This window comes from Myotis myotis, unplaced genomic scaffold (assembly GCF_014108235.1).
Source record: "Myotis myotis isolate mMyoMyo1 unplaced genomic scaffold, mMyoMyo1.p scaffold_m19_p_2, whole genome shotgun sequence".
In the NCBI taxonomy this organism is placed as follows: domain Eukaryota; kingdom Metazoa; phylum Chordata; class Mammalia; order Chiroptera; family Vespertilionidae; genus Myotis; species Myotis myotis.
Window position 1 is genome coordinate 55812849 of NW_023416324.1, and position 27247 is coordinate 55840095.

At 39.2% G+C, this 27247-nt stretch overlaps 1 protein-coding gene across 9 annotated transcripts in view; it reads right to left on the bottom strand.

Annotated features, from left to right (window-relative positions):
- Positions 1–3136: 3136 nt before the first annotated feature.
- The window catches only part of ZZZ3 (zinc finger ZZ-type containing 3), a 119866-nt gene continuing 95755 nt past the window's right edge, over positions 3137–27247 (bottom strand). For 3 of the 9 annotated variants that reach the window (XM_036347407.1, XM_036347405.1, XM_036347406.1), the window contains 9 exons: positions 26948–27095; positions 26746–26861; positions 26240–26329; positions 25167–25268; positions 18747–18842; positions 16347–16499; positions 7446–7580; positions 4933–5033; positions 3137–4415 (listed from right to left, as the gene is read on the bottom strand). In XM_036347407.1, the coding sequence (XP_036203300.1) occupies positions 4271–4415; positions 4933–5033; positions 7446–7580; positions 16347–16499; positions 18747–18842; positions 25167–25268; positions 26240–26329; positions 26746–26861; positions 26948–27095 (1086 nt within the window). In that variant the 3' untranslated portion in view covers positions 3137–4270. The remainder of the gene's footprint in view (positions 4416–4932; positions 5034–7445; positions 7581–16346; positions 16500–18746; positions 18843–25166; positions 25269–26239; positions 26330–26745; positions 26862–26947; positions 27096–27247) is intronic. The other 6 variants (XM_036347410.1, XM_036347408.1, XM_036347409.1 and 3 more) reach the window with 6 other exon arrangements.

Consider the following 27247-nt stretch of genomic DNA (forward strand, 5'->3'; position numbering starts at 1 on the left):
ACTAAAACATGGGTCATATTATCAAAAATATTTATTGAGAATCTAAGAACCAGATCAAGGAATAGACAGACATGGATGGTCTCTGTCCTCACAGAGCTAAATGTAAAACCACTGTCAAAAACCCACTGAATGAGCTGCATGAACTGTGAAGAAAAAAATGTAATCCTTTTTCTGGGATCATTCAACAGAAGCGTATGTTTCACCCAGTGAGAAATAACAGCCCCGGCCGGTGTGGCTCAGTTAGTTGGGCTCTGTCCCGACACTGAAAGGTTGTGTTCAACTCCCAGTTAGGGCACATGCATGGGTTTCGGGCTCGATCCCTGGTAGGGGGCGTGCAGGAGGCAGTCAATGGATGTTCTTCTCTCACACTGATGTCCTCTCTCTCTCTCCCCCTCTCCTTTCCTCTTTCTGAAAATCAATAAAAACATTTTTTAAAAAGAAATAAAAATAAGTACAGCCTAAAAGGACAATGCCTCCATAAACTTGTGTGCACCTAGAACAATGGTCTTCCAACTTTGCTATCCACAGTAAAAAATAACTTATGTAGCATGCTCTGTTATATCTATAACTAAAAAAGACATTTCACAAAATGCTTATCTACTATACGTAATGTATTATTTTCTCTATTTCTTTCTTATTTTAAAGGTTCCTCAAACTTCAGTAAATTGTTATGTTCAGAAATGGACAAGGCATACTATTAGGTTAAGCAAGAGGTGCCAAACATGCATGGAAACAAATGCTGCCTGAGGCAGGAGACGCCAAGTCCTAATCCCAACTTTGTCAGCGGTTCTCAACCTGTGGGTCGCAGCCTCTTTGGCAGTCGAACGACCCTTTCACAGGGTTCGCCTAAGACCATCCTGCATATCAGATATTTACATTACGATTCATAACAGTAGCAACATTACGGTTATGAAGTAGCAACGAAAATAGTTTTATGGTTGAGTCACAACATGAGGAACTGTATTTAAAGGGCCAGAAGGTTAAGAACCACTGGCTTAAATCTTATGGCCATGTCTGCTGCCAAATTGGAATATGTAAATTCTATGTATGTGTGTCTTTCTAATTCATCATGGCAGACCATCTCATCTCAGTGCTTCTGCCTCATCCACAGATAATGCTTCTCCAATCTGTGCTATAAACCGGGATACGTGCTCAGGTTTGTACTGTACTCTAGGAACCATGACACACCAGGAAAAAGACTGAAAATCAACCCCTGCACACTCCACCTCCACCATCTCAGTGGCAAACAAAGCAATGAGGCAGACGCTGACTCTGGAGCAATCTGTTTATGTTAAAATCCAAGCATCTCACTTTACTCACTGTATGATCTTGAGCAAGTTATGTAAGCTCTCTGGCTAGATTTCCTCATATGAAAACAGAATAAATGAACCTGCTTCATAAGGTTGTGAATATTAAAACCGTTACTATATGCTTGCTTGGCACATAGTAAGCACTGTAACAGTGTTTGCTATTATTATTAGTGCACATCACACCAACCAAAACCTCCTCTGCCTAAACCATAATGCACTGGTTTTAGGTGTCACTAAAAGTTCCTTCTGTTCTTATCAAATACTTGAGCACATTATTTCAGGAAACACTACATCTAACCTACTGATTACTACTTAGTAAGCAATGCTTTAACTAGTAGGTCTCTGTTGCCTCTTATAGCCAACACTTCTTTGTAGGAGACGGAAGGCCTATTTGTAAATATGACAGCTCTGCCTATTCTTGTAGTCCTCAAATTAAAGCAGTAACAGCACATTACCACTCCTACTACTGTTCCGGGCCTTTTAAAGCTAAGAGGACTATTTGCTTGGAGCTGAAAAAAATGCAAAACTAATACATCTTTGCTCAAGCAGAAAATAATCCTCTTTGCACTCAAAATTCTCAAAAATATTTCCCCTTGAAAAATACAATTAAGTAGCTTTTATTTGTCTACTAGGGGCCCGGTGCACAGGATTTGTGCACTGGTGGGGGGGGGCATGGCCTGCAGGGATCAACTCATTGTGGGAGCACTGCTCATCCCGGTCAGCTGAGTGGCTATGGACCCACCCTTTGAAAGGCTGCTCCCACTGTGGTAGCAGCTGCTCATCTCGGTCAGCTGAGCAGTGCTCCCACTGTGGGAGCGCACTGACCACCAAGGGGCAGCTCCTGCGTTGAGCATCTGCCCCCTGGTGGTCAGTGCGCATCATAGCAACTGGTTGACCAGTCGCTGGGCTTTTATTATATAGGACATGTTGTTTATTCTGTGTACATAACAACTATGCCATTCATAGCCCTCTTCCAAAGCATACTTAATACTTTATGGGATTTTTGAATGGGTCTGAATGGTTCTCCAGAACTAACTGGTATTATTTCTCTTCAAACACAGAATTTACAGAGGTCACCACCCAGGGGTACTGTCTTGCTACAGGTTGATGATAGATCTTCTGGCATATTCACTTAACATCTAGTATCAAAATGCCGAGGAATCTAATGATCCCCCTCTTCTTCTCCCAACTAGTAATTCCAGGGTGAATGTTAAGCTCAACTCCATTTCCTCTCCGATACAATGTATTTTATCAACATCATCAGTAATCTTTAATTAATATATTATGTTAAAATTCTTATATTTCTATACTTAAAATTATATTACTTTTCTGAATTAAAAACATTCAGGGTATGGTTTTAGTACCCTACAATGTGTTAAAAGAGGCCTAGTAAATAATGTTCCCTTGATTTAAAATTAGAAAAAACAGGAGACTCTCATAATTGGGTCAGTATAATTCTTAATCTTAGAATATATATACTGTCTTTTCTAACAATCAATAATAATTTCCATGGAATACAGGGTTTTTCAAAAGATACCTATTTAAATTAAATACATGGGGGCTTATTTTCATCAAAAAGAATGAGAAAATTTTCCACCTGTTTAGTTTTCATATCTAAATAAAATTGCCTTTTTCTTTAGCCATAGTATGTGTTCTTTTGTACCTAGTTTATTATTTAGTGCTTCAGTACCATCTTTTACAAAGCTTCTCAAGTTCACTCTTGTTTCCATAATAAAGTCCTTACTCTTTTGAAAGGACAGGTAAAGCAAAATCTTGAGGGGAAAAAATCCAAAATCTAACCAAAGGAAGTCACAACAAGCATTCTATAATATAAACAGACAGTATCCACATAGTTTATTTCTCACAGTTCTCCTGACAAGTGAACATTATTCAAGAACATACTGTATACACAGATAAGAAGAAACATACAAAATGTCGTAAATGATGCACAACAAAATCCAGCAGTATAAAAGAATGCATGTGAACCCTTGCTCACTGCGCAGACTAAATTTAATCACTTGTTTAAATAGTAATAAAAATACAATCTTTTATGGATCTTGTGCAGACTACAAAAGAGGGAATTATTACCATATATATGATCTTTATATTAGGCAGTTTTCTTTGATGAGTTGTACTGACAACTCCAAATACAGAGGCAGAGGCTGTGTATTTTAAAGGAATTAATGTTGTGAATTAAAGACTTTACACAGTTACTACCACTGGCACTTTTCACCATAGTTTGTACACATCACATGATCATCTTATATAACATTACATTTAAAAAATATATCTGAGTGACCATTTTATAACATTCACACACCATGAGCTGGTTAAGGAAGCGATGTGGCCGCTGCCTCCTGTAGTGCTTCGTGTTGGTAAGGACAGTTCATTGTGGTTAAAAGAAATTAGACATCAATATGGTTAAGCAGCTCCAATTTACTAACGGCCGTCAGGGGCCACCACTGGGGTGGGGAGTTCTTTTAAAGTGTATATTCTAGAAGCAAACACCTTCATTGGTTAAAACTTTGTCTACAGAAGTCAGTTTCTGTGCTGAAGACTATTTTCACAAAACTGAAAGCTACTAAACTGTTTTAATATAAATACTTCGTCTTCTCATTACCGTATTTATGACCAAGTTCTTTGAAACCTTTGGAATTGACTCACGTTTTAATGTGTGCTCTCATTTCCATCTCACCTATTTAAGTGCCACCTCAGAGACTGGAAGGTGGGGGTGAGAGACTCACCAAGGAAACCCTTTGCTCACCAGGAATGTTCAGCTGCTGAGCAGCGATCTGGAGCCACACGGTGCAGAGCTGGACTGGACGAGAACACTCAGGAAGCTGTCATGCTGTGAGTGTCATTCAGGGAAAGCAGAGAACCTTTCCAAACTGTGCACATAACTCACAATGAGACCACTGCTATGTGTTGAAGAGGACTAGTATATGGTGTTCTCTCCCATGTCATCTGTTGGCTGGAAAGTAGTTTGGGTCAAGGTAATTATAACTGGTGCCCTGGGACACACAGTAGTCTCTGTCTAAAAATGTCTCTGACCTATACACAGGTTCTAACTGGTGATCTTCTTTGTGAATATCTGTTTCATGTAAGCTGTAAAGAAAAACACACATGCACACACATTATTACATGGCAGTGGATGCATTTTAATCTAGATATTACAGAACTTCCTCACAGCTTGACCGGGTTAAACCCATCAATCTATCCAAATCTCTAATGGAAAGTTATACTTGAGAAATGTAATAATTAAGGAAAACTTCTTTATTGCCTTAGAACAATAAAATTTCACCCACCAGATGTGGTGACTTTCTAAGTCAGCGGTTCTCAACCTGTGGGTCACGACCCCTTTGGCGGTCGAACAACCCTTTCACAGGGGTTGCCTAAGACCATCCTGCATATCAGATATTTACATTACAATTCATAACAGTAGCAACATTACAGTTATGAAGTAGCAACGAAAATAATTTTATGGTTGGGTCACAACATGAGGAACTGTATTTAAAGGGCCAGAAGGTTGAGAACCACAGTTCTAAGTAGTCTGGAAAGCAAATTCACTAGTTGCTGAAAACTCTTGTCAAAATGGAAGATGTACAATGTAGAAAACACTTACCAGTCTGAACAAGAATCACAGAAATCCAAAGACATTTCTGGAGGACAATCCTGGCAATGCCACCGAACACCCTGGATAGGCTCTATGCCACAGTTATCACACTGTCAGAGATTCAGAGAGAAAAGGTATTAAACTACATTGTTCCAAAACCTTTTCTCTGCTGGAAAAACACATGGTATGCACACAGACATCTTCTCCCCTCTCTCCACGCACTGGGCAGCGGTACAATTTCTAGCACTAACTGAAATCCCACCCAGTTAAGACCAGTATAGGTGGACAAGAGGAACATTATAAAAAACTAACTTTAATATGTTTTAATTTATTTTTTAAAATTTAAGTAAACTACCTACAAACTTGGCTGTGTGATTAGTAATTATTCATCACCAGGGTACAATGACTGTGATTACGAACCACTCCCTTAACACTGCTGTTAAACTTTACAAATATGCTACAGAACTATTTAACACACTATCGTACCTAAATTACCAGGCAAACTCAAAATCCTCTCCAAACCCTTATTTTACTGAATTCCTCTCCAAGCCCGAAGGCTCCTATGACCAAAAACCATCTGAAGGGAAAGAAGACCGAGCTCCTTCTCCATGTGGTGCACGTGGAAGCCCTCAGTGAGAAATCAAAGTAAATCTCATTTCTAGTTTCTTTGATCATCAAGCCACCCAGAATGGCTGACAACCAACAAGCCTCAACTGGGTCTTGCAGCAAAATTATGAGAAGTGAAAAGTTCCCTCTGAAAGGTCAGAGCTGTCAATTTGGAAAATCCCTAAAAGAAAAGCAGGGTCACTGAAGGATCAAGAGGAAAAGTCTTTTTATACAGCCTGGCTAATGGCCAGGCCAGAAACCCAGAGGTATAAAAATTTTGTTTTAAATTTCAGTGTGTCAGTCACAGCATACATCAGTATTTTCATGTAGACCACTATAGCAAGTCAATAGTTCATGGTCTCATCACCTCCTACAAACCCATCAAGTACAGTCAATTCTAATGCCTCAAGTGTTCTCAAATCTGTCAATCTCTATTCCACAGCCACCAGGCACATTCAAGAAATTCTTATCTTTTGTCTAAATTACCAAAAGAAAAATCCCCAACCCAGTCCCCCTGCCTCCAGCCTTCCTTTCTTCATACCCATTCTCCATACTAAGAACAGAATAATCTTTTTCTCCTTCACTTAATTTTTTCCAATTACATAAATAGTATACATGGATACATTATTGTTAAAAAAATTAACCACACAGTATTCAGAAATTACGAGTTATCCACTCTAAACCCACCTTTGTAAAGATGATCAATACTAATGCTTTAAGAATGACCTTTCTGAAATGCAAATTTCATATTACTTTCTGCTGAAAATGCTTCAGTGGTTCCACAATCCTTTACGACAATTTAAATTCCTTACCAATATTTCCAAGGCACCTCAATAGCCTCTCACTATTCTCCAATATGCAATCTAGTCATACTTGACCATTTTACTTTTTTAACTTCTCTAAATTCCTCGAGATGAAAACAGAGTAAGGACAGAAACTGAGTCTATCTTATTTACTGCTGAATCTCTAGCACTTAGCCTAGTGCCTGAAACATAATTGGGTATTTCAAAATTCTGTGGAATGCTAAATGTATTTCTACTAGCTTCTGAAAAAGTAGCAAAGATAATTGAATGTGAAAGAAAACAAATTTCTGATTCATGAACAACAGCAAAAAAAGAGAAACAGTTCCATGGGTGCATGGATAAAGAAAACGTCATACACACACACACACACACACACTCTCACACATACACACTCTCTCACATACACACTCTCTCTCTCACACACACACACACTCACACACACACACACACACACACTGGAGTATTGTTCAGTCATAACACAGAAGAAAATTCCGTCATTTGTGACAACATGCATTAAACATTATGCATACTGAAATAAGCCAGACAGTGAAAGACAAATGCTGTATGATCTCACTGATAGGTGGAAACTTAAAACAGTCAAACTCAGAGAAGAAGAGAGTAGAACAGGGATGGGGGATGGGAATAGGAAAAATGGTACAATGTTGGGTGAAAGGGCACAAACTTTCAATTATAAGACAAGTAAGTTCTGAAAAGCTAACGTACAGCCTGGTGACTATAGTTAATAATTTTAAAGCATGCAGTACTCAAAATTGCTAAGAGAGTATATCTTGTGTGTCATCACCACACACAAAAAAATGGTAACTGTGAGAGTTGATATGACTTTTATTTATCAATTATATCTCAGTAAAACTGGAAGGTAAAAAAGAGAAATAGGTAGACAAAAACTTAGTTCACATTTTACCTCAAAGTACAGAAACCTGTATGTTTGCCTTTGGCACACTACTTTGTGTAAATGAACAGGCTGAGAACTAAACTTACTAACTTTTACCTGTATGCTTGGAATTTGTGGCATTTAAAACTCCGAAACCATCTTAAATATCTCTTATCACCCTTTCAAAAATTAAACAAATAGTAAGATTAAGTAGAATTTACCTTGAAGCCCAAGTGTTGTACAAATCCACTTTCAGCTTGCATTTGCTGAAGTTTCTGCTTCTTTAACTTTTTAAACTGTAACAGTTCCTTATATTCAGGTAAATTCCTATACATAATAGGAATAATTTCCTCATCCTATTGAAATCACAAAACATAAAACAAAAAAATGTTAGTCTGATAATTAAAATAATTATAAGAAATAGTTATATATTTTCTATCAAGATTTTTCACTTTTAGGATACCTTTCCTTTTAGAAAACTAGCAGTACAGAAAATAGTGTTGCTATTAGCAATATTTCAGACTAAAACTTTCGGAGGGCTCCTTAATGCATACTACTGAACTGTAGTGTGCCGCCTCATATGTAGGTACCAGGGGAGCAGGGAATGACTGCTACCCGTCACACACTAATGCAGGCGCCACATCCCGACACATTGGTGGCTACTTGACAGCCCAGATAATCTACCTCTCCCTGATCAGCGGAAGCTCCTCTTCTTCAATCTAACAGATTTTATGCTTCCTCTGGTAAATATGACACTTTCTTAACAGCAAGCAAACCAATCTCTGCTTTGCTTTCTGCTCTCTACTTCCAATGATCAAGGCAGTACATTCATTTCTTACTCAAGGGGATGAAATAAGGTACAAAGATGATTACTTAAAATAGAGTATAAAAGAAATGAGTAATAAAAACTATATAAAATATGAAGTTGAAGTTGATAGGTGAGTCAGTGCTTCTTATCTTCCCAATTTATTTGGGCTCTGTCACCCAGAGCCCATTTCTTTCCTTTGCTACCTCATGACTGATCCATGGTCACTATTTCCACACGTGCCTAAAAGCATACCCAATTCATCAATACCCGCCATGTTTCATCAATTCCCGGTCCTGGACCAGGCAACCCTTGTCCCTCTCTCCCCTCCTTCTCTCCATGTTAGGAGGTATTATTAAACTACAATGTGTATTTTACATCAAGGAAATTGGCTTTTATAGAAATTATAACAGTTGCCCATGATCAAATAGCTTTGCAGAGTCTGATGAATTTGAACACGATTTGTCTGATTCTTTAATTCCCTATATATTCCGCAGCCAAATCCTACATAAAAGTTACCCTTAATTTTTCACTGTCTCATATCTAATCTAACAAATCTTGTCACTACTTAACACTTTCTAATCTCTCTCTCAAATTGGTCCTCTACAGTACCCACTCCCTCCTCTATCCCCACCATTACTTAACATCTCTGAAATGGCTTCCTGACTGTCTACAGCATCAGGTCCAAAGTATGTAGCTGGATAAAAGATTCTCTACAGTCTCACACTTCATCTACCTTATCTCCCACTATCTTTCATCCATTTCAAATTCTTGTCAAAGATATTAAAATAGGTACTGCCTTCCTATGTCACCACTAAGACAACATAAATAATCTACTAAATAAGTAACACTAATAAATATGATGTGACCTAAATAATGTAGTAAGAAATTTTATGACAAAATTTATTGAATGCAGATGTTTTAAACAAGTACAGAGTACAAACTCTGCTAAATATACGTGAGGGGGTGTGTGTGTGTTCGTGTGCATTATGGAATATTATTCAGCCTTAAAAAAAAAATTATGACACTTTATAAGATAAATGAACCTTGAAGACATTATGCTAAGTGATATAAGATCTCCACCTGTGAAACTGTTCAATTTATGAATTAAACTTTATCACAGGTATGCACATACAAACAAACAAACAGTGTTTAAAGGGTTTGGAGCTATCCGTAGTTTCAGGCACCCACTGGGGGAAGAAGGGATGTCTTAGAATACAGTGGGCCCTTGACTTACGAGTGTCCCAACTAACGAGTTTTTCGAGATACGAGCCGTCTCTCGGCTGATTTTTTGCTTTGAGTTGCGAGCTAAAATTCGCGTGTTGAGCCAGCTTCAGATACCCCACTGCTAGTTGGCGCAGCGAACGTCACAGTGAACGCCACAACATCAGCCCAGCATCACGTCTCACTCGCTCACTTTCTGATTTGACATATGAGTAATTTGAGTTATGAGCTCCGTCACGGAACGAATTAAATTCGTAAGTTAAGGCCCCACTGTATATCCTCTGAGGATAAGAGGGGACAGGCGATGGCTATTTTAAAATAATCAGGATGATTTGACCTGGTGCTCATACAAACATAAATGAAATCAACCAAACAAAAGTTAAGCCTACTATAAAAATTTGTGCACTCGGGGGGAGAGGGGGTCCCTCAGCCGGCCTGTGCCCTCTCGCAGTCTGGGACCCCTCGGGAGATGACCACCTGCTGGCTTAGGCCCGCTCCCCGGGGGATTGGGCCTAAGATGGCAATCAGACATCCCTCTGGCAGCCCGGCAGTCCTCGGGGGATGTCCACTTGCCAGCAGGGAGCAGGCCTAGCTGCAGTCAGACATCCTTAGCGCTGCTGAGGAGGCGGGAGAGGCTCGCACCACCACCGCTGTACTGGCAGCCCTCAGCCTGGCTGTGGCTGAGCAGAGCTCCCCATGTGAGAACGCCCTGACCACTAGAGGGCAGCTCCTGCATTGAGCATCTGCCCTCTGGTGGTCAGTGTGTGTCATAGTGACCAGTCATTCCCAGTCTTTCTGCTGTTAGGGTCAGTTTGCATATTACCCTTTTATTATATAGGATAGAGGCCTGGTGCATGGGTGGGGGCCGGCTGGTTTTCCCAGAAGGATGTCCCGGATCACGGTGGGGGTCCCGCTGGGGTGCCTGGCCAGCCTGGGTGAGGAGCTGATGGCTGTCTGCAGGCTGGTCACACCCCCTTCAGGGTGGGGGTCCCCACTGGGGTGCCTGGCCAGCCTGGGTGAGGGGCTGATGGCTGTTTCCAGGCTGGTCAAGCCCCCACCCCCCCCCGTGGGGACACTTACCCCATGGAGGCTTGGCCAGCCTGGGTGAGAGGCTGATGGCTGTTTCCAGGCTTGCCACACCCCCTTTAGAGTGTGGGGGGGGGTCCCCACTGGGGTGCCTGGCCAGTCTGAGTGAGGGGCTGAGGGCCGTTTTCAGGCTGGCCAAGCCCCCCCGACGACGGAAGCTCCCAGCCTCTCCTTTTTTTATTTATTTATTTTTTGTTCTGGGATTTATTTAGCTTCTATAATTGAAACTTTGTAGCCTTGAGAGGAGCTCAGAGCTGACCAGGGCAGGCGGGGCAACCCAAGCCTCCTGCTAGCTCCAGCTCCATGGCCACGGCTCGCTGAAAGCAGGTATCTGGGGTTTATTTACCTTCTATAATTGAAACTTTGTTGCTTTGAGTGGAGCTCAGAGCCAGCCACAGCAGGTGGGAAGCTTGGCTTCCTCCATCATTGGGGCAACCAAGCCTTCCGTTTGCTCCAGCTCCATGGCTGCCGGCTGCCATCTTGGTTGGGTTAATTTGCATATAGCTGCTCTGATTGGCTGGTGGGTGTGGCTTAAGGCGTAGCAAAGGTACAGTCAATTTGCATGTTTGTCTTTTATTAGTGTCGATTTTGCCAATGTTCTCAAAATGTAATTCTTTTAAATATCCTGCCACTTCTCCTGGCCTGACTAAATTTTATTCATCCTTCAACTGCCAGCTTGACTGTCACTTTCTTCCGTCTCCCACTTAAACTCCCAATCTAAATTAAGAACCTCTTAAACAATTATGCTAAGCAGCTATTTTTGAAGCAATTTTTAAAACTTGAAATTTATTGATGTGATTATATATTTATCTCCTCTCACAAAACTAAAGTTTATAAGAGCAAAGATCATAGATATTTTGTTTACAACTATTTAACTGAACTTAGCAGAGCCTAACATATATTAAGTGTGAATATTTATTTCTCAAATAAATAATTCTACTATTCACAAAGTACAAAATTACATACACCTTCCTCAAGATCTGGAACTAATAGCCCTGACACCAACTGGGCCCAGCCAGGAGGGGCCTTGCCCATGTCCACACTACAGGCCAGGAGCTTTGGGGCTGGGGCACCTGAGCCTCCCTTCCCTGGCCTTAGGGTCTTGGGTCCCTGCTCCCCTACCCAGGTTTGGTTCTTCTCAGGGGCCCCACTGTGGAAATAAAAATGGGAATAGAATGGGGGAAGAGGGGCAAAAAGCCTTCCTTCTTTAGCTGCCCTGAGGTCAGGGCCTCCTCCCCCTGGAGAGTCAGAGGTAGGAGATAGGAACTCTAGGGGCTGGCTTTTTTTAAACTGGTTTTACTTTAAATTTTATTATAGTTTCAGATTTTCCATAAAGGAACTAATTCCATTTTAAATATTACAAATGGCATATCTTAAGATATGGCAGATATTAGCTGTTTTCAAAAGATAAGTTTTAAAAATATTTTGAAGAACAGGCATTTTGCCCAGCCAGTGTGGCTTAGTGGTTAAGTGTGGACCCATGAACCAAGAGGTCATTGGTTAGATTCCTGGTCAGGGTACATGACTGGGTTTCGGGCTCAATCCCCAGGATGGGGTGTTCAGAAGGCAGCCGATTGATGTTTCTCTCATCATTGTTTTCATCTCTCTATCCCTCTCCTTTACTCTCTCTCTAAAAATCAATAAAAACGTATTTTTTAAAAAAAGAATAGGGCCCTAGCTGGTTTGACTCAGTGGCTAGAGTGTCAGCCTACAGACTGAAGGGTCCCAGGTTTGATTCTGGTCAAGGGCACAAGCTCAGGTTGTGGGCTCAATCCCCAATAGGCAGCATGCAGAAGGCAGCTTATCACTGATTATCTCTTTATCATTGATGTTTCTATCTCTCCTTCTCTGAAATCAATAAAAATATATTTTTCAAAAATAAGCATTTTGTAATAGTTTGATACCAAAGTATACAATCGGTATTTAATCTAGAAACAGACCATTTGGAGACTTACTTTTATTTGATGATTTTTCATAAAATTATCCTTTTTCAATTATTACATATAATCAGATTATTAAGAAAGATATAAGGTAATCTCTATGTCCTTTAGGCAAGAAATCAGAATCATGTTAATTACTCAGAAAATGAATTTCAGGATAATAAAATAAAAACAATAGCAATAAAAGGGAATAGCTATGAATAGGAAGTGAAATGAAATGAATTAACCAAATTAGCATACAGATGATGAAACAGAAAGGAATTATTCCAAGAGGATTTAAAAAATGTAATTTGGCCCTGGCCAGCATTGTTTAGTGGTTAGAGCATCAGTCTGCAAATGGAAGGGTGGCAGGTTCGATTACTGGTCAAGGGCACTTAAAATCAATCAATCAATCAATCAACTTTTTAAAAAGTGTAATTTGACTTTACTTTTGTAGTAGGGTATATGCTGAGGCAAAAAAGGACTGAAAGAAAAAGATCTGTTTTCAGTAATCATATTATTGACTAGTGACCGGGTGCACGGATTCATGCACATTGAAATGAAATTAATTAGAAGGTGGCCAGCGGGGCGGGACTGGGCAAGATGGGCCAGACACGCCCTGGAGCCAACCTCCCACGGTCTCTCCCTGGCGTCTGTGGAGTGAATGGGGTCCCTCTGGCAGGTGGGGTCCTTCGGCCTGGCCTGCCGGGATTGAGCCGAAACCAGCTCTCCGACATCCCCCGAGGGGACCCGGAGTACAAAAGGGCACTCTGCAAAGTTGCTGTCGTATAGGGCGTGGAACGCAAATATAAGCGTCCAGTAAACCAGATTCAGGGCGACAGTGCCCAGCAACAAAATAACCCACGCCTGAACGTGGAACTGTGCGGCCCCGCAAAGAATCGGGCTCCCTCCTCTCTGGTTTCGGGGTGCGTCACCCACGAACCGCTGCTGTCCGGCACAATTCACCATAGCTAAGACTTGGAAACAGCCTAAGTGCCCATCAACAGATAAGTGAATTAAAAAACTGTAGTACATCTACACAATGGAATACTACGCTGCGGTAAAAAGGAAGGAGTTCTTACCATTTGCAACAGCATGGATGGAACTGTAGAGTGTTATGCTAAGTTAAATAAGCCAGTCAGAGAAAGATAAATATCACATGATCTCACTCATTTATGGAATATAATGAACAACATAAACTGATGAACAAAAACCGATCCAGAGACAGAGAAGCATCGATTAAACCATCAAACCTCAGAGGGAAGGTAGGAGAGGGTGGGGGTAAGGGGGAGAGATCAACCAAAGGACTTGTATGCATGCATATAAGCCTAACCAATGGGCACAGACACCAGGGGGGTGAGGGCATGAGTGGGGGAATGGGTGGGGGGGGGGCTATGGGGGGATAAGGACACATATGTAATACCTTAATCTATAAAGAAATTAAAAACAAAAACAAAAACTGCTGCTGCCAAGTCACTGCAGCTCGGCAGCTCCTGCATTGAGCGTCTTCCCCCTGGTGATCAGTGCATGTCATAGCGACTGGTCAGATGGTCAGACACTTAGCATATTAGCTTTATATATATATGTATGTATATATACACTAGTTGCCTGGTACATGAAATTCATGCATGGTGGTGGTGGTGGGGGGTGTACCTCAGCCTGTCCTGCACCCTCTCCAATCTGGGATCCCTCTCGCAATCCAGAACCACTGGCTCCTAAGCACTCCCCTGCCAGCCTGATGGTCCTAACTGCTCTCCCCTCCTGGCCTGATCCCCCTAACTGCCTATCTGCACTCCCCTTCTGGCCTAAAGCCCCTAACTGCCAATGTGCTCTCCCTTCCTCTCCATGCCTTCAGACCCCAGCACAGGAGTGCTACGAGCTCTCCACCGAGGCCCCGCCCCCATCCTGATGCCACCCTCTAGACTGGGTGGCACCATGGGCACGTGCTTCCACGGGGGGGGGGGCTGCCACAGCCTGTCCTGATGCCCCCCTCTGGGCCGGGCGGCACCACGGGCCTGTGCGCACTTCCGCCGGGGGTGCTGCCCCCAACAGCAGCTTCATGTCCTGGTGGCACAAGTTCCCGCCCCTCCCCCCCCAACCCCCCCCCCCCCCCCCCGTTCCTGTGCTTGCACACCTTTGACTGGTCATGACTTGGACACCGTTAGGACCAATTAGCATATTCCCTCTTTATTATATAGGATATAGATGGTAGTGTTAGTATTATATTCTAAGACTGTTGTAAGCAGCGTAAGACAAAGAAAGTGAATATTATTATGTTGACATTACTGGTAAATGGGGTTTTCAAAATGGGAGAAAGAATATATATATTAAGATTAACAAGGGAAAGTGAAATTCCCATAGTGAAGTTGTATTTGAAATAAAAATATAAACTTATGATGTGTTTTATCTTTGAACAAAAATATACTTCCCAGCTTTTGCCATTAAAGAGGCCTAGAAACAATGATCAACCAAGTAGCAAATAACATTTCTGGAGTCAGGATATAGTTCACTAATACTATTTCCCAATAAAAGAAAGCAGGGCTGATGCTAGGCCTGAGGTAGGAAATATACAAAAAGAGCCCAGAACTTCCTTATCATACCAAACAGTAAGGAAGCTATTAAAGACTACTGGAGTCTTGTCAAAAAGAATTCAAAATCTAACTTGAATAGGTTACAACTGTCAATGGACTAAAACATATTAAATATATTTAAATCCAACAGTTTTTAAGAATACAAACTTTTAAAATCTCATTCATTTTTGGGAGATGGTAGAGAATAAACTCAGTATTTTAAAAACAAAATAAAGGGAAGAACTAAGCAGTGGTCTGTGGTGTTCTAAAATTATCAAGTGTTCATGGTGGTGGCCAGGACTAGTTTTATGTCAGTGTTTTTTTTCCTCAAATTACTAAAGTAGTAAGTGCTCACTATAATAAGCAAAGAGTAAAGGTATCCATACATTTTTTAAAAAAATTAACAATGCTCCTTCCAACCTACTCCCCTGCCCTCAAATAACCAGTGTGAACAGTTTTATTGTGTCTCTTTCTACTTCTCCTACTCTCCCTCAGCAGCTATACTGCCTTTTCCTGTATGTAGGATAATCAAATAAATAAAGAAGAAAAGAAAGAATATCACTATTTTGTAACATTTAATGAACTAATGGATCTAGGCAAAAAGCAATGGCTATGTCAAACAGAAAAAAAGAGAGATGATCAAACGGAGAAAGTACAAATGAAATAGTCCTGCCCAGCTTAACAAATTTTAGTCTGATCAACTAGCTAGACCAGCCGTGGGCAAACTACGGCCCATTTGAAATGAATAAAACTAAAAAAAAACAAAAACAAAAAAAACCGTACCCTTTTATGTAATGATGTTTACTTTGAATTTATATTAGTTCACACAAACACTCCATCCATGCTTTTGTTCCGGCCCTCCGGTCCAGTTTAAGAACCCATTGTGGCCCTCGAGTCAAAAAGTTTTCCCACCCCTGAGCTAGACCTATAAATTTACTGGAAATTCAGGGAACAGAGAAACAGGTTAAATGATACCAGGATGATGCAAACAATAATATCCACACAATGGTAAATTCTACAAGACAAATGACCCAGTTTTTCACTACCAACAACAACAACAAAAAAAGTAAGAGAGAAAAAAGAAGGGGAGAGGGGAGAACCTATTGCAATTTACGATTGGGGAAATGTGAACTGAATGTATATTTGATCATATAAAGAAGTACCTTTACAAACATAATGAAACTGTGTAATGTCTAGGATTTTCTCTGAAATAATTTGTGACAAAGTTGGGATGGGTAGGAAGTATAGATAAAAACAAGATTGCCATAAATTGATAATTGTTAAAGTTAGATGATGGGTGAATATGGATTTATTATCCTCTTCTATTTCAATTACTTAAAAAAATTAAACACAATGTAATAAAAGACCCATAAATTTGACTTGTTAATTAAAAAAAGAAAAGAAACCCTCATTCTCCAAAGAGTAGGAATAATGAGAAAATCCTGGTGTGCTTGTTTGGGCCCTAATGTGTACAGTGCATAGACAAATATACATCTGTAGTAAAAACAGTTAACTTACTGATGCCTCCTCCATAGCAGTGCTCATGTGGCTATGAAAACAAGATCGGTCATCATCTTCATCCATATACACTGGTGGTTCGTGGGAAGTCATAAAAGTGGAAGGTTTAAAGAGATGCTTATTAAGAGGGTGCTGTCGTCTGCTTGTTGAAGACTAAATGAGAAAACAAATTTTTAATTGGAACAGTGGAAAATCATTAAAATAATCAAGAAGATAAAAATATAAATGTTACTTCCCACAAGTCTATTAGAAGGATTTTACTTCTACTATTTTTTTTACTGTTGTTGTTAATCCTCACCCAAGGATGTTTTTCCATTGATTTTTAGAGAGAGTGGAAGGGAGAGGGAGAAACAGACAGAAAGAAACATTGATTGGTTGCCTCCCACTGGTGCCTGGTCCAGGGCCAGGGCTAGAGCCTGCAACTGAGGTATGTGCCTTTGACTGGAATTGAACCTGGGACCCATCAGTCTGAGGGCCAATGCTCTATCCACTGAGCCAAACCAGCTAGGGCTCACTTCTATCATTCATCACACTCCTATGCAGCTGCTTTACCTACATTAACTGGATTTTTAAAGCACAATTTACCTTTAAAAAACAAAAAAAGAGACATGGAGGGGGAATACCCAAACAACAGGACCACATGCTCATTATCTAGCTTATATTTGTATCACCAGTATTTATCACACTCTTGACACTCAAATGCTGAACTGAACTCCTCTTACAATCCTCATAGAAGATCAGGGAAGATGAAGTAGCCTTAGCCAAATATAAAACTATCAAGTAAAAGGAAAATTTCCACAACATGGTGAATGTCTGAAAATGGAACCTAACACTGACTGACTGCTTACTCTATGCCAACCTCATTTAATCCTTACCTCAGTCCTATAAAGCCGTTATTACCACCTCTAATTTAAGATCAAGAAATGGAGGCACAAAGAGGTTACAGCTGCTGTGCAAGGTGTTGCAGGAGATAGTGGTAGAACCAGTATCACAAACTAGGCCTGTGGGAGGCCAGAGCCCTCACTCTAAGCCACTACACAGAATGCCTCTCTTCACTGGTCACAAAGAATAATAGCCTCAGCTACACAGAGAACCATTATTTTATTTTTGAAGATTTAAAGTCTAATCATGGCAAGGAATCATTGTGTCTATGGCTGGGCTAGATCTCTACAGTAAAAATGTCTGATAACTTAAAATTCTTTGCACTCAGAGGAAGGAACACATTTAGGTTTCTCTAGTACTTCTTTTTTATCACCATCTAGTCTTAGATGTGGGGAGAAAAGGTACACAACACATCTAAGATTAACTTAGAAACTAGCCATAAAAATTAGAGCTGTTAAGTTGAACGTTGATTATCAAGGTTCCAACACTCCAAAGTTATAGGGTAAATTCTACATATCTAATATAGGTAATGCTAATATTTAGGGGAAAACAAAACCCAGAATATTTTAAACAACTGATAAGTTAAAATAAGCTTCCAAAACTTGGTAAAAAGAATAAAAACAAAATGTATAGCTTCGATAAAAAAAGAGCAACAGCATTAATATGCTCTTAGCTTCTCTTTATATGAAGGATGGCAGTAGTGGAGGAGGAGAAGTACCAGGATGATTTACTAAGGAAATGAAATTAGGCCATTAGGTGCTTTATTTTTTGTAATTAAAGCGAAACAACAACCCTGGCTACAATTTGATGCAATGTGCTATGTAGGAAAGGGACAGTAGCTTTTTCACTGTGGAGACAACCAGAGAACAACAGTGGAAATGACTTGAGATCAGAATCAGAGGATCAGTGGTTCCCAGATTTAATAGTAATGTGAGTAGACAATCTACCGAACATATTGTAAGGCCTACTTGTCTCATCTATAAAAAAATTGTACAACAGTACCTGGCCCAGAGCATTCAATCATGAGAATAACAGCTAGCTACTAACATCATTACCAGTAAAGTGAAGGTGATATTACTTACACTTCTAGAATAACAGTAAGGATCAAATAAAATATCTTAAACATTTCTATTCTTAGATTTAAGTAGCATATCTAAAAACTGGAAACTGATAGTGTTTATTAAAGTGTCAAAATCTTAAAAACTTTAACATCACAAAGGCCTTTCTGACACATTCAATATAACATAAAATATTTCGAGCAGCACTCATTCACATAAGTTAACCTACTCCAAAGAAAATAATGAACAAACATCATTAAGCTCTCTCAATTAAACTGAGTAGCAATCATGGAATCCTGCCTTGTGTTTATGCTCAATATAACAAAATGCTTAGAGTAAGTGAACTTTTAAAAATAAAACAAGTTCATTCTAATAAATGTATACATCTTTACATAGCAATTCTGACTTTGATGAGTTTAATCTCTGATCTAAGATTTATTTTCATATATTTTCTTCTTACCTTTTTGGAGTATATATATAAGTTTGGTGTTCTGCCTGGGACTGGAATGCCAGCTTTAGTTAGTTTTATGAAATACTTCTGCACTCGGCTGGCAACCTAAGAAAACATGACAATCCATTGAACATAATGCCAATACATACTATACCTGAATAGTTTTTGAGTTTTTGGTCCAATTTCAAATGCATTCATCTAGGTGTATATGCTTTCCATAAAAATTGAAGTCTCTCAAAAGCATGTTCAAGAGGTCCTGAAGGACTGTCAAATTGGGATTCACTAACAAATGTTCAACAGTTATTCATTCTATTGTACACCATCATTTATTCATTTTCTACTAGATCATTCCCATCAGCAGACAAGCGTGTAATACCTGAATAGCCTTTAAAAATTAAAATGTATATGTGTATCTAAACGAATGCTAACAATTTTAAATTTATCATAAATCTAGAAATAATTTTAAACTGCCACCAAAGGTATTTAACATCCTTAAAATGATTGATTCCAAAGCTAAATACATACTTTCAACTTGTGACTACTAATGCTTATAATACAAAAACACATCTAATATCGATGAGAATGTGAAGGAGAAAAATGCTGGTTTTTTTAGAGACAAGCAGGAAATACTAACTAAGGCCATGTCACAAATCTGTTACCACAGTCTAATCAAAAAGTATATAGTTGAGTTACCAAAGAGATCAAAGAAGAAATTAAAAACTTCCTGGAAACAAATGGCAATGAAAACACAACAATCCAAAATCTATGGGACACAGTGAAAACAGTCCTGAGAGGGAAGTGCATAGCATTATAGGCCTACCTCCAAAAACAAGAAACACTGGTAATAAATTATCTAACTCTTCAACTTAAAATACGTAATTAGAAAGAGAGCAACAAGAAAAGCCCAGAGTGAGCAGAAGGAAGGAAGGAGATAATAAAGATCAGAGCAGAAATAAATGACAGAGCCCAAGGAAAAAATACAAAAAGATCAATAAAACCAAGAGCTTGTTCTCTGAAAAGATAACCAAGATTGATGAACCTCTAGCCTGGCTCACCAAGAAGCAAAGAGAGCGGACCCAAATAAACAAAATCAGAAACGAAAGAGGCAAAATAACAACGGACGCCAGAAATACAAAAAATTGTAAAAAAAAAAAAAAAAATACTATTAACAACTCTATTCCAACAAACTGGACAACTTAGAAGAAGTGGACATATTCCTAGAAAATATGACATTCCAAAACTCAATCAGGAAGAATCAAAAAACATGAATAGGCCGATAAAACTTCCAGCAAACAAAAGTCCTAGGCCAGATGGCTTCACTGGGGAGTTTTACCAAACATTCAAAGAAGAACTAAAACCTATCCTACTCAGACTATTCCAAAAAATTCAAGAGGAAGGCACACTTCTAAGCTCTTTCTATGAAGCCAGCATTACCCTAACCCCAAAACCAGATAAAGACACCACAAAAAAAGAATTACAGGCCAAATCCCTGATGAACATAGATGCTAAAATCCTCAACAAAGTCTAGCAAATCAGATCCAGCAGTACAGAAAGATCATACACCATGAAAAAATGGGATTTATTCCGGGGAAGCAAGGATGGAACAATATCCTCAAATCAATAAACGTGATACACCACATAAAAATATTGAGAGATAAAAATCATAATCATATCAATTGATGCAGAAAAAGCATTTTACAATATCCAACACCCTTTCTTGATACAAACCCTCAGCAAAATGGAAATAGAGGGATAACACCTCAACATAATAATAACCTTACATGACAAACCTATAGCCAACATCATACTCAATATGTAAGAACTAAAAGCATTTCACCTAAGAACAGGAACAAGACAGGGATACCAACTCTTACCACTCCTGTTTAACAGAGTACAGAAAGTGCTAGCCATAGCAACTAGACAAGAAAAAAATAAAAGGTGTCCAAATTGGAAAAGAAGTAAAACTGTCATTATTCGCAGATGACATGATATTGTACATAGAAAACCCTAAAGACTCCACCAATAAGCTACTAGACTTAATAAATGAATTCAGCAATTTAGCAGGATACAAAATTAACACCCACAAATCTATCACGTTTTTATACACCAATAATGAATTACAGAAAGAGAAACTTAAAAAACAATGCCATCTACCATTGCAACAAAAAATATTAAGATACCTGGGAATAAATTTAACTAAGGAGGTAAAAGACCTGTACTCAGAGATCTACAGGACATTGAAAAAAGAGATAAAGGAAGACATAAACAAATGGAAGTCTACGCCGTGTTCATGGATTGGTAGAATCAACATCATTAAAATGTCTATATTGGAAAAAAACCAAGATGGCGGCATAGGTAAACACCGGAGATTGCTGCCTTGCACAACCACTTCAAAAATACAACTAAAAGATGGAACGGACATCACCCAGAACCACAGGAAGGCTGGCTGAGTGGAAATTCCACAACTAGAAGGAAAGAGAAAAGCATACCGAGACTCAGAGGAAGCGCAGTGCGGAAATGAAATAATAAGGTGCGGAGGTGCGCGCAGAGCGGGCTGGCGGCTGAGTGTGTGGCTGTTGTTTTCAATTGGGAGGGAGTCTCAGGCTCTGAGCTCCAGTTCCGGGCGAGTCTCTAGTGACCCAGACTCAAACGGGAGAAGCGGGACTGTCTGGCAGCGGTTGGAACGCGAGGGCAGCTTTCTCTCCGAGGTTTGCAGCGGTTGCTGGGACACTGAGAGGCAGAGCCTCTGGGGACGGGACTGAGAGCAGCCATAACTGCTCGCTCCACCCGCCCTGTTGATCCCCTGGGACCCTGTACAGAGGCATTTGCGGGATAGCCTCAGGCAAAGGCTAGATTAGCACCTCCCTAGAGGACAGAAGTTCTCCCACTGCAGACACAGCTGATTCTCACAGCCAGTTGGCCTGGAGGTCAAATCCCTCCCAGTATTACCTACAACAATCAAGGCTTAACTACAACAAGACTGTGCACAAAGACCACAAGGGGGTGCACCAAGAGTGTCTACCTCAGGTAATTGGGACACTTAGCACAGAAAGCCACTCTATCGACACAGCGAAGCATAAAAAATGCCGAGACAAAGAAACAGGACACAAATGACAGAACTGGAGGAAAGCAGGCTGCTGGATATAGAATTCAAAACCACACTTTTGAGGTCTTTCAAGAGTCTTCTAGAGACTGATGATAAACTTAATGAGATGTACAAGAAATCTAATGAGACCCTGATGTTGTGATAAAGGACCAACTAGAAATTAAGCATACACTGACTGCAATAAAGAATATTATACAGGCTCCCAACAGCAGACCAGAGGAGTGCAAGAATCAAGGCAAAGATTTGAAATGTGAAGAAGCAAAAAACACCCAACCGGAAAAGCAAATGAAAAAAGAATCTGAAAATATGAAGATAGTGTAAGGAGCCTCTGGGACAGCTTCAAGCGTACCAACATCCGAATTATAGGGGTGCCAGAAGATGAGAAAGAGCAAGATATTGAAAACCTATTTGAAGAAATAATGAAAAACTTCCCCTACCTGGTGAAAGAAATAGACTTCCATGTCCAGGAAGTGCAGAGAACCCCAAACAAAAGGAATCCAAAGAGGACCACACCAAGACACATCATAATTAAAATGCCAAGAGCAAAAGACAAAGAGAGAATCTTAAAAGCAGCAAGAGAAAGAAACTCAGTTACCTACAAGGGAATACCCAGACGACTGTCAGCTGATTTCTCAACAGAAACTTTGCAGGCCAGAAGGGAGTGGCAAGAAATATTCAAAGTGATGAATGCCAAGAACCTACAACCAAGATTACTTTATCCAGCAAAGCTATCATTCAGAATTGAAGGTCAGATAAAGAGCTTCACAGATAAGAAAAAGCTAAAGGAGTTCATCACCACCAAACCATTATTATATGAAATGCTGAAAGGTATCCTTTAAGAAGAGGAAGAAGAAAAAGAAAAAGGTACAGATACAAATTATGAACAACAAATACGCATCTACCAACAAGTGAATCTAAGAATCAAGTGAATAAATAATCTGATGAACAGAATGAACTGGTGATTATAATAGAATCAGGGACATAGAAAGGGAATGGACTGACTATTCTTGGGGGGGGGGAAGGGGTGTGGGAGATGCGGGAAGAGACTGGACAAAAATCGTGCACCTATGGATGAGGACAGTGGGTGGGGAGTGAGGGCGGAGGGTAGGGTGGGAACTGGGAGGAGGGGAGTTATGGGGGGGAAAAAGAGGAACAAATGTAATCTGAACAATAAAGATTTAATTAGAAAAAATAAAATAAAAAAATAAAATGTCCGTATTATACAAAGCAATCTATAGATTCAATGCAAGCCCCATTAAAATACCAATGGCATATTTCACAGACCTAGAACAAACTCTCCAAAAATTCATATGGAATGAAAAAGACCCCGGATAGCTGCAGCATTCCTGAGAAAGAACAAAGTAGGAGGGATCTCAATACCAGACATCAAGATGTATTACAAAGCCACTGTTCTCCAAATTACCTGTACTGGCACAAGAACAGACATATAGACCAATGGAACCAAACAGAGAACCCAGAAATCGACCCAAGCAATTATGCTCAATTAATATTTGACAGTGGAGGCAACAGCATACAATGGAATCAAGACAGTCTCTTCAATAAATGGTGCTCGGAAAATTGGACAGATATATGCAAAAATATGAAATTAAACCACCAGCTTACACCATACACAAAAATAAACTCAAAATGGATAAAGGACTTAAACATACGATGGGAAACCATAAAAATCTTAAGAGGAATCCATAGGCAGCAAAATATTAGACGTATATCATAGCAATATCTTTACCGATACAGCTCTTAGGACAGTGAAGGCGAACCTATGACACGCAAACTCATTTTTTTGGTTGATTTTTCTTTGTTAAATGGCATTTGAATATATAAAATAAATATCAAGAATATAAGTCTTTGTTTTACTATGGTTGCAAATATCAAAAAATTTCTATATATGACACGGCACCAGAGGTAAGTTAGGGTTTTTCAAAATGCTGATACGCCGAGCTCAAACGTTCGCCATCACTGTCCTAGGACAATGAAAAGTAAGGAGAAAATAAATAAATGGGACTACATCAAAATAAAAAGCTTCTGCACAGCAAAAGAAACCATCAACAAAACAACAAGAAAGCCCACTGCATGGGAGAACATATTTGCCAATGTTATCTCCAATAAAGGTTTAACCTCCAAAATTTACAGGGAACTCATATAACTTAACAAAAGGAAGATAAACAATCCAATCAAAAAATAGGCAAAGGACCTAAACAAACACTTTTCGAAAGAGGACATACAGAAGGCTGAGAGACGTATGAAAACATGCTCAAAGTCACTAATCATCTGAGAGATGCAAATCAAAACAACAATGAGGTACCACCTCACACCTGTCAGAATGGCGATCATCAACAAATCAACAAACAACAAGTGCTGGAAAGGATGCGGAGAAAAAGAAACTCTCATGCACTGTCAGTGGGAATGCAGACTGGTGCAGCCACGGTGGAAAACAGCATGGAGTTTCCTCAAAAAAATTAAAAATGGAACTCCCATTTGACCCAGTAATCCCACTTCTAGGAATATATCCCAAGAAATCAGAAACACCAATCAGAAAAGATATATGCACCCCTATGTTCATAGCAGCACAACTTACAATAGCTAAGATTTGGAAACAGCCTAAGTGCCCATCAGCAGATGAGTGAATTAAAAAACTGTGGTACATCTACACAATGGAATACCACACTGCTGTAAAAAAGATGGAAGTCTTACCATTCGCAACAGCATGGATGGACATGGAGAGCATTATGCTAAGTGAAATAAGCCAGTCAGAGAAAGATAAGTATCACATGATCTCACTCATTTGTGGAATATAATGAACAACATAAACTGATGAACAAAAACCAATCCAGAGTCAGAGAAGCATCGAACAGACTGTCAAACCTCAGAAGGAAGGCAGGGAAGGAGGGTAAGAGATTAACCAAAGGACTTGTATGCATGCATATAAGCATAACCAATGAACACAGACACTAGGAGAGTGAGGGCATGTGCTGGGGCATCGGAGTGGTCGGGGAGAGGTCAAAAGGGAAAAAAAGAGACATATGTAATACTTTAATCAATAAAGAATTTTTTTTAAAGTATATCACTGGTGCATCATCAAGCATGCAACAAACACTATGGCCACTACATTTTCATTTTTCAGTATTATCACAAGTTTTCTCTGAAAGCAATACAAAAATACACAATGCTAATTTTAAAATCCTACATTATCATTGTACTCTGTAGCTAAAACGATGCTGCAGTCTGCTGATGTCAGTCACACTATCCTTCATAAAATAAACTATCAAAAACATACCAACATATGGGACTGTCTCCTCAATTACCTGTTTTGCTGTCCTATTGCCCAGCTCATCTGCTATCTTCTGCCAGCGTCGAGATTCCACTTCTTCAGGAGGGTATTTCAGGAGTAGCTGTTCAAGCTTTTTCTAAGACAAATCCAAGATCACATTTAAGAAAGTTTAATACTGAAATTCTAAATAAATACATCCACATTTTCATTTTAAATTATAATATTCCTTCCTCAACTTTGGGGGTTAGGCACTAGAAATCGTCATGGTAAGAAAAATTTCCCATAAAGCAACTTAAAGAATTCACGGGGAAAACGAAATTAGAGAATAAACCTATAGAAGCCCTTAAAAAGATTTTCTATTCACTTCAGTAAAAAGATAGTATGCAAAAATTAATTAATTGATATTTTACACATCTTGGTGATTTCCATTGACCATCTTTACTTGTAGACTACATTTAGGTTCACCCTTATACATTTGACAAAAACATATAAATTCATTTGGATTTGGACAGAAAAAGAGACTTTCCTTCCTTTGTGTGGTCCTCCATTCAAAGATTTGATTTTAATATTCTGACCTATTCCTAAGTTCTCCCATAGTAATAAATAATAAAGATGCAGAATAATCTGGATGCTTGAAGTCAAGATTCTTAAGCTTTTAATAAACTGTGAAGTTAATCCTCCTATGAGACAGAAATGTGTCTCCAACCTTACCCACAAACAGTCCTAGCTGCATGCCACAATGAAACAGAACCCTCTGACTGGCTTCGTCAGCTCCCCTCTACAACAAAACAAGAGCTCAGAGGCACACTTGACTTGGCCCCAAGTTATTCTCTCCCAAAACTGCACTACAAAAGTTTTATTCCATCCATTTCACTACCTTTTTCACTCTTCCTCCCAAAACCCAGGTTCCTTCTTTAAAAATCATCCCCAAACAGAATTTCATATTTTCTCAAAATCCAAAATTCTTGAAGATTGCAGAAAGGTATACAGAAATAAGTTTAAATATGTTAAATTCATGGTGAAGAGAGATTATAAACAATAATAAACACTTTATTCATATCTAATTTTAACTCTTTTTAACCTACACAATTTAGAAATATCTATTACCTGTTCTTCAACAGTCCACAACTGGTTAAAGGTTTCAGGTTTGGTGTCATCACACAGACGTCCTCTTATCATCTGCATATAAAACAAGGCCTTTTCAAGCAGAAAATAACAAAGACCACCCTCTGATATAACCAAATAACGAATTATAGAACTTTTTTATTAATTCCAAATGTTTTAGTAAATTTATTTTTTAAACATATATAATGTAATATTACACATATTACTCATTTAATCCTCACAACAACTCTAGAACATAGGCAATATTAATAATGTTTTATATAAATGGAAACTGCAGCTTGGAGTCCTTAATAAATGACATCTGAAGTCCCATAGCTAGTAAGTGTTAGAGTTGGGTATGCAATCCAGGTTTCTCTTAACTTCAAGTTCATGTCTCTGCTATCTTCAGTGAAAAGACTGCTTGAATTTTTAGAATACAAATCAGCAAAATGTCAGAATATTTTGTCTACAATTCAAATTTTCCTACTCCAATACTGTGTACTGCTTACTTGAGGACGACTGCTTGAGCCTTCTGGGCCATCACTCAAAGGCAACATAGAGTATGAAAGGGACTCTCCATCCTTCTTAGGATCTGAAGGACTTTTTGGTCTAGCAGGTAAACCTACTAAATAAAAGACCATGTATAGGATTATTAAAGCAAGAATTTGCCAGGTATTTCTCTACTCAAAATCTTATCATGTCATTTCTTACCTTTATCAAAAACTAGCTTAACTCTCCTAGTATGTCTTTTACGATTTTTAAATTCTCTTTCAAAGTTCCCAAGACTATTGGTATATTGGTCCCATACAATCTCGGGCAATTGAACAACTCTCTGTGGATATGGAAGCCCTATATCAGCCTGGAAAAAAATAAAACAGTCTAAATTTAATTCAAGAAATTACCAACTATAGCCAAACTTCAGATGACACCAAATCCAAATAATCATCACCTGGGCATTTCCAGTCACTGTTGAAATCCAATAGCCAATGAAGTTAAGATAATGTAGTCTAA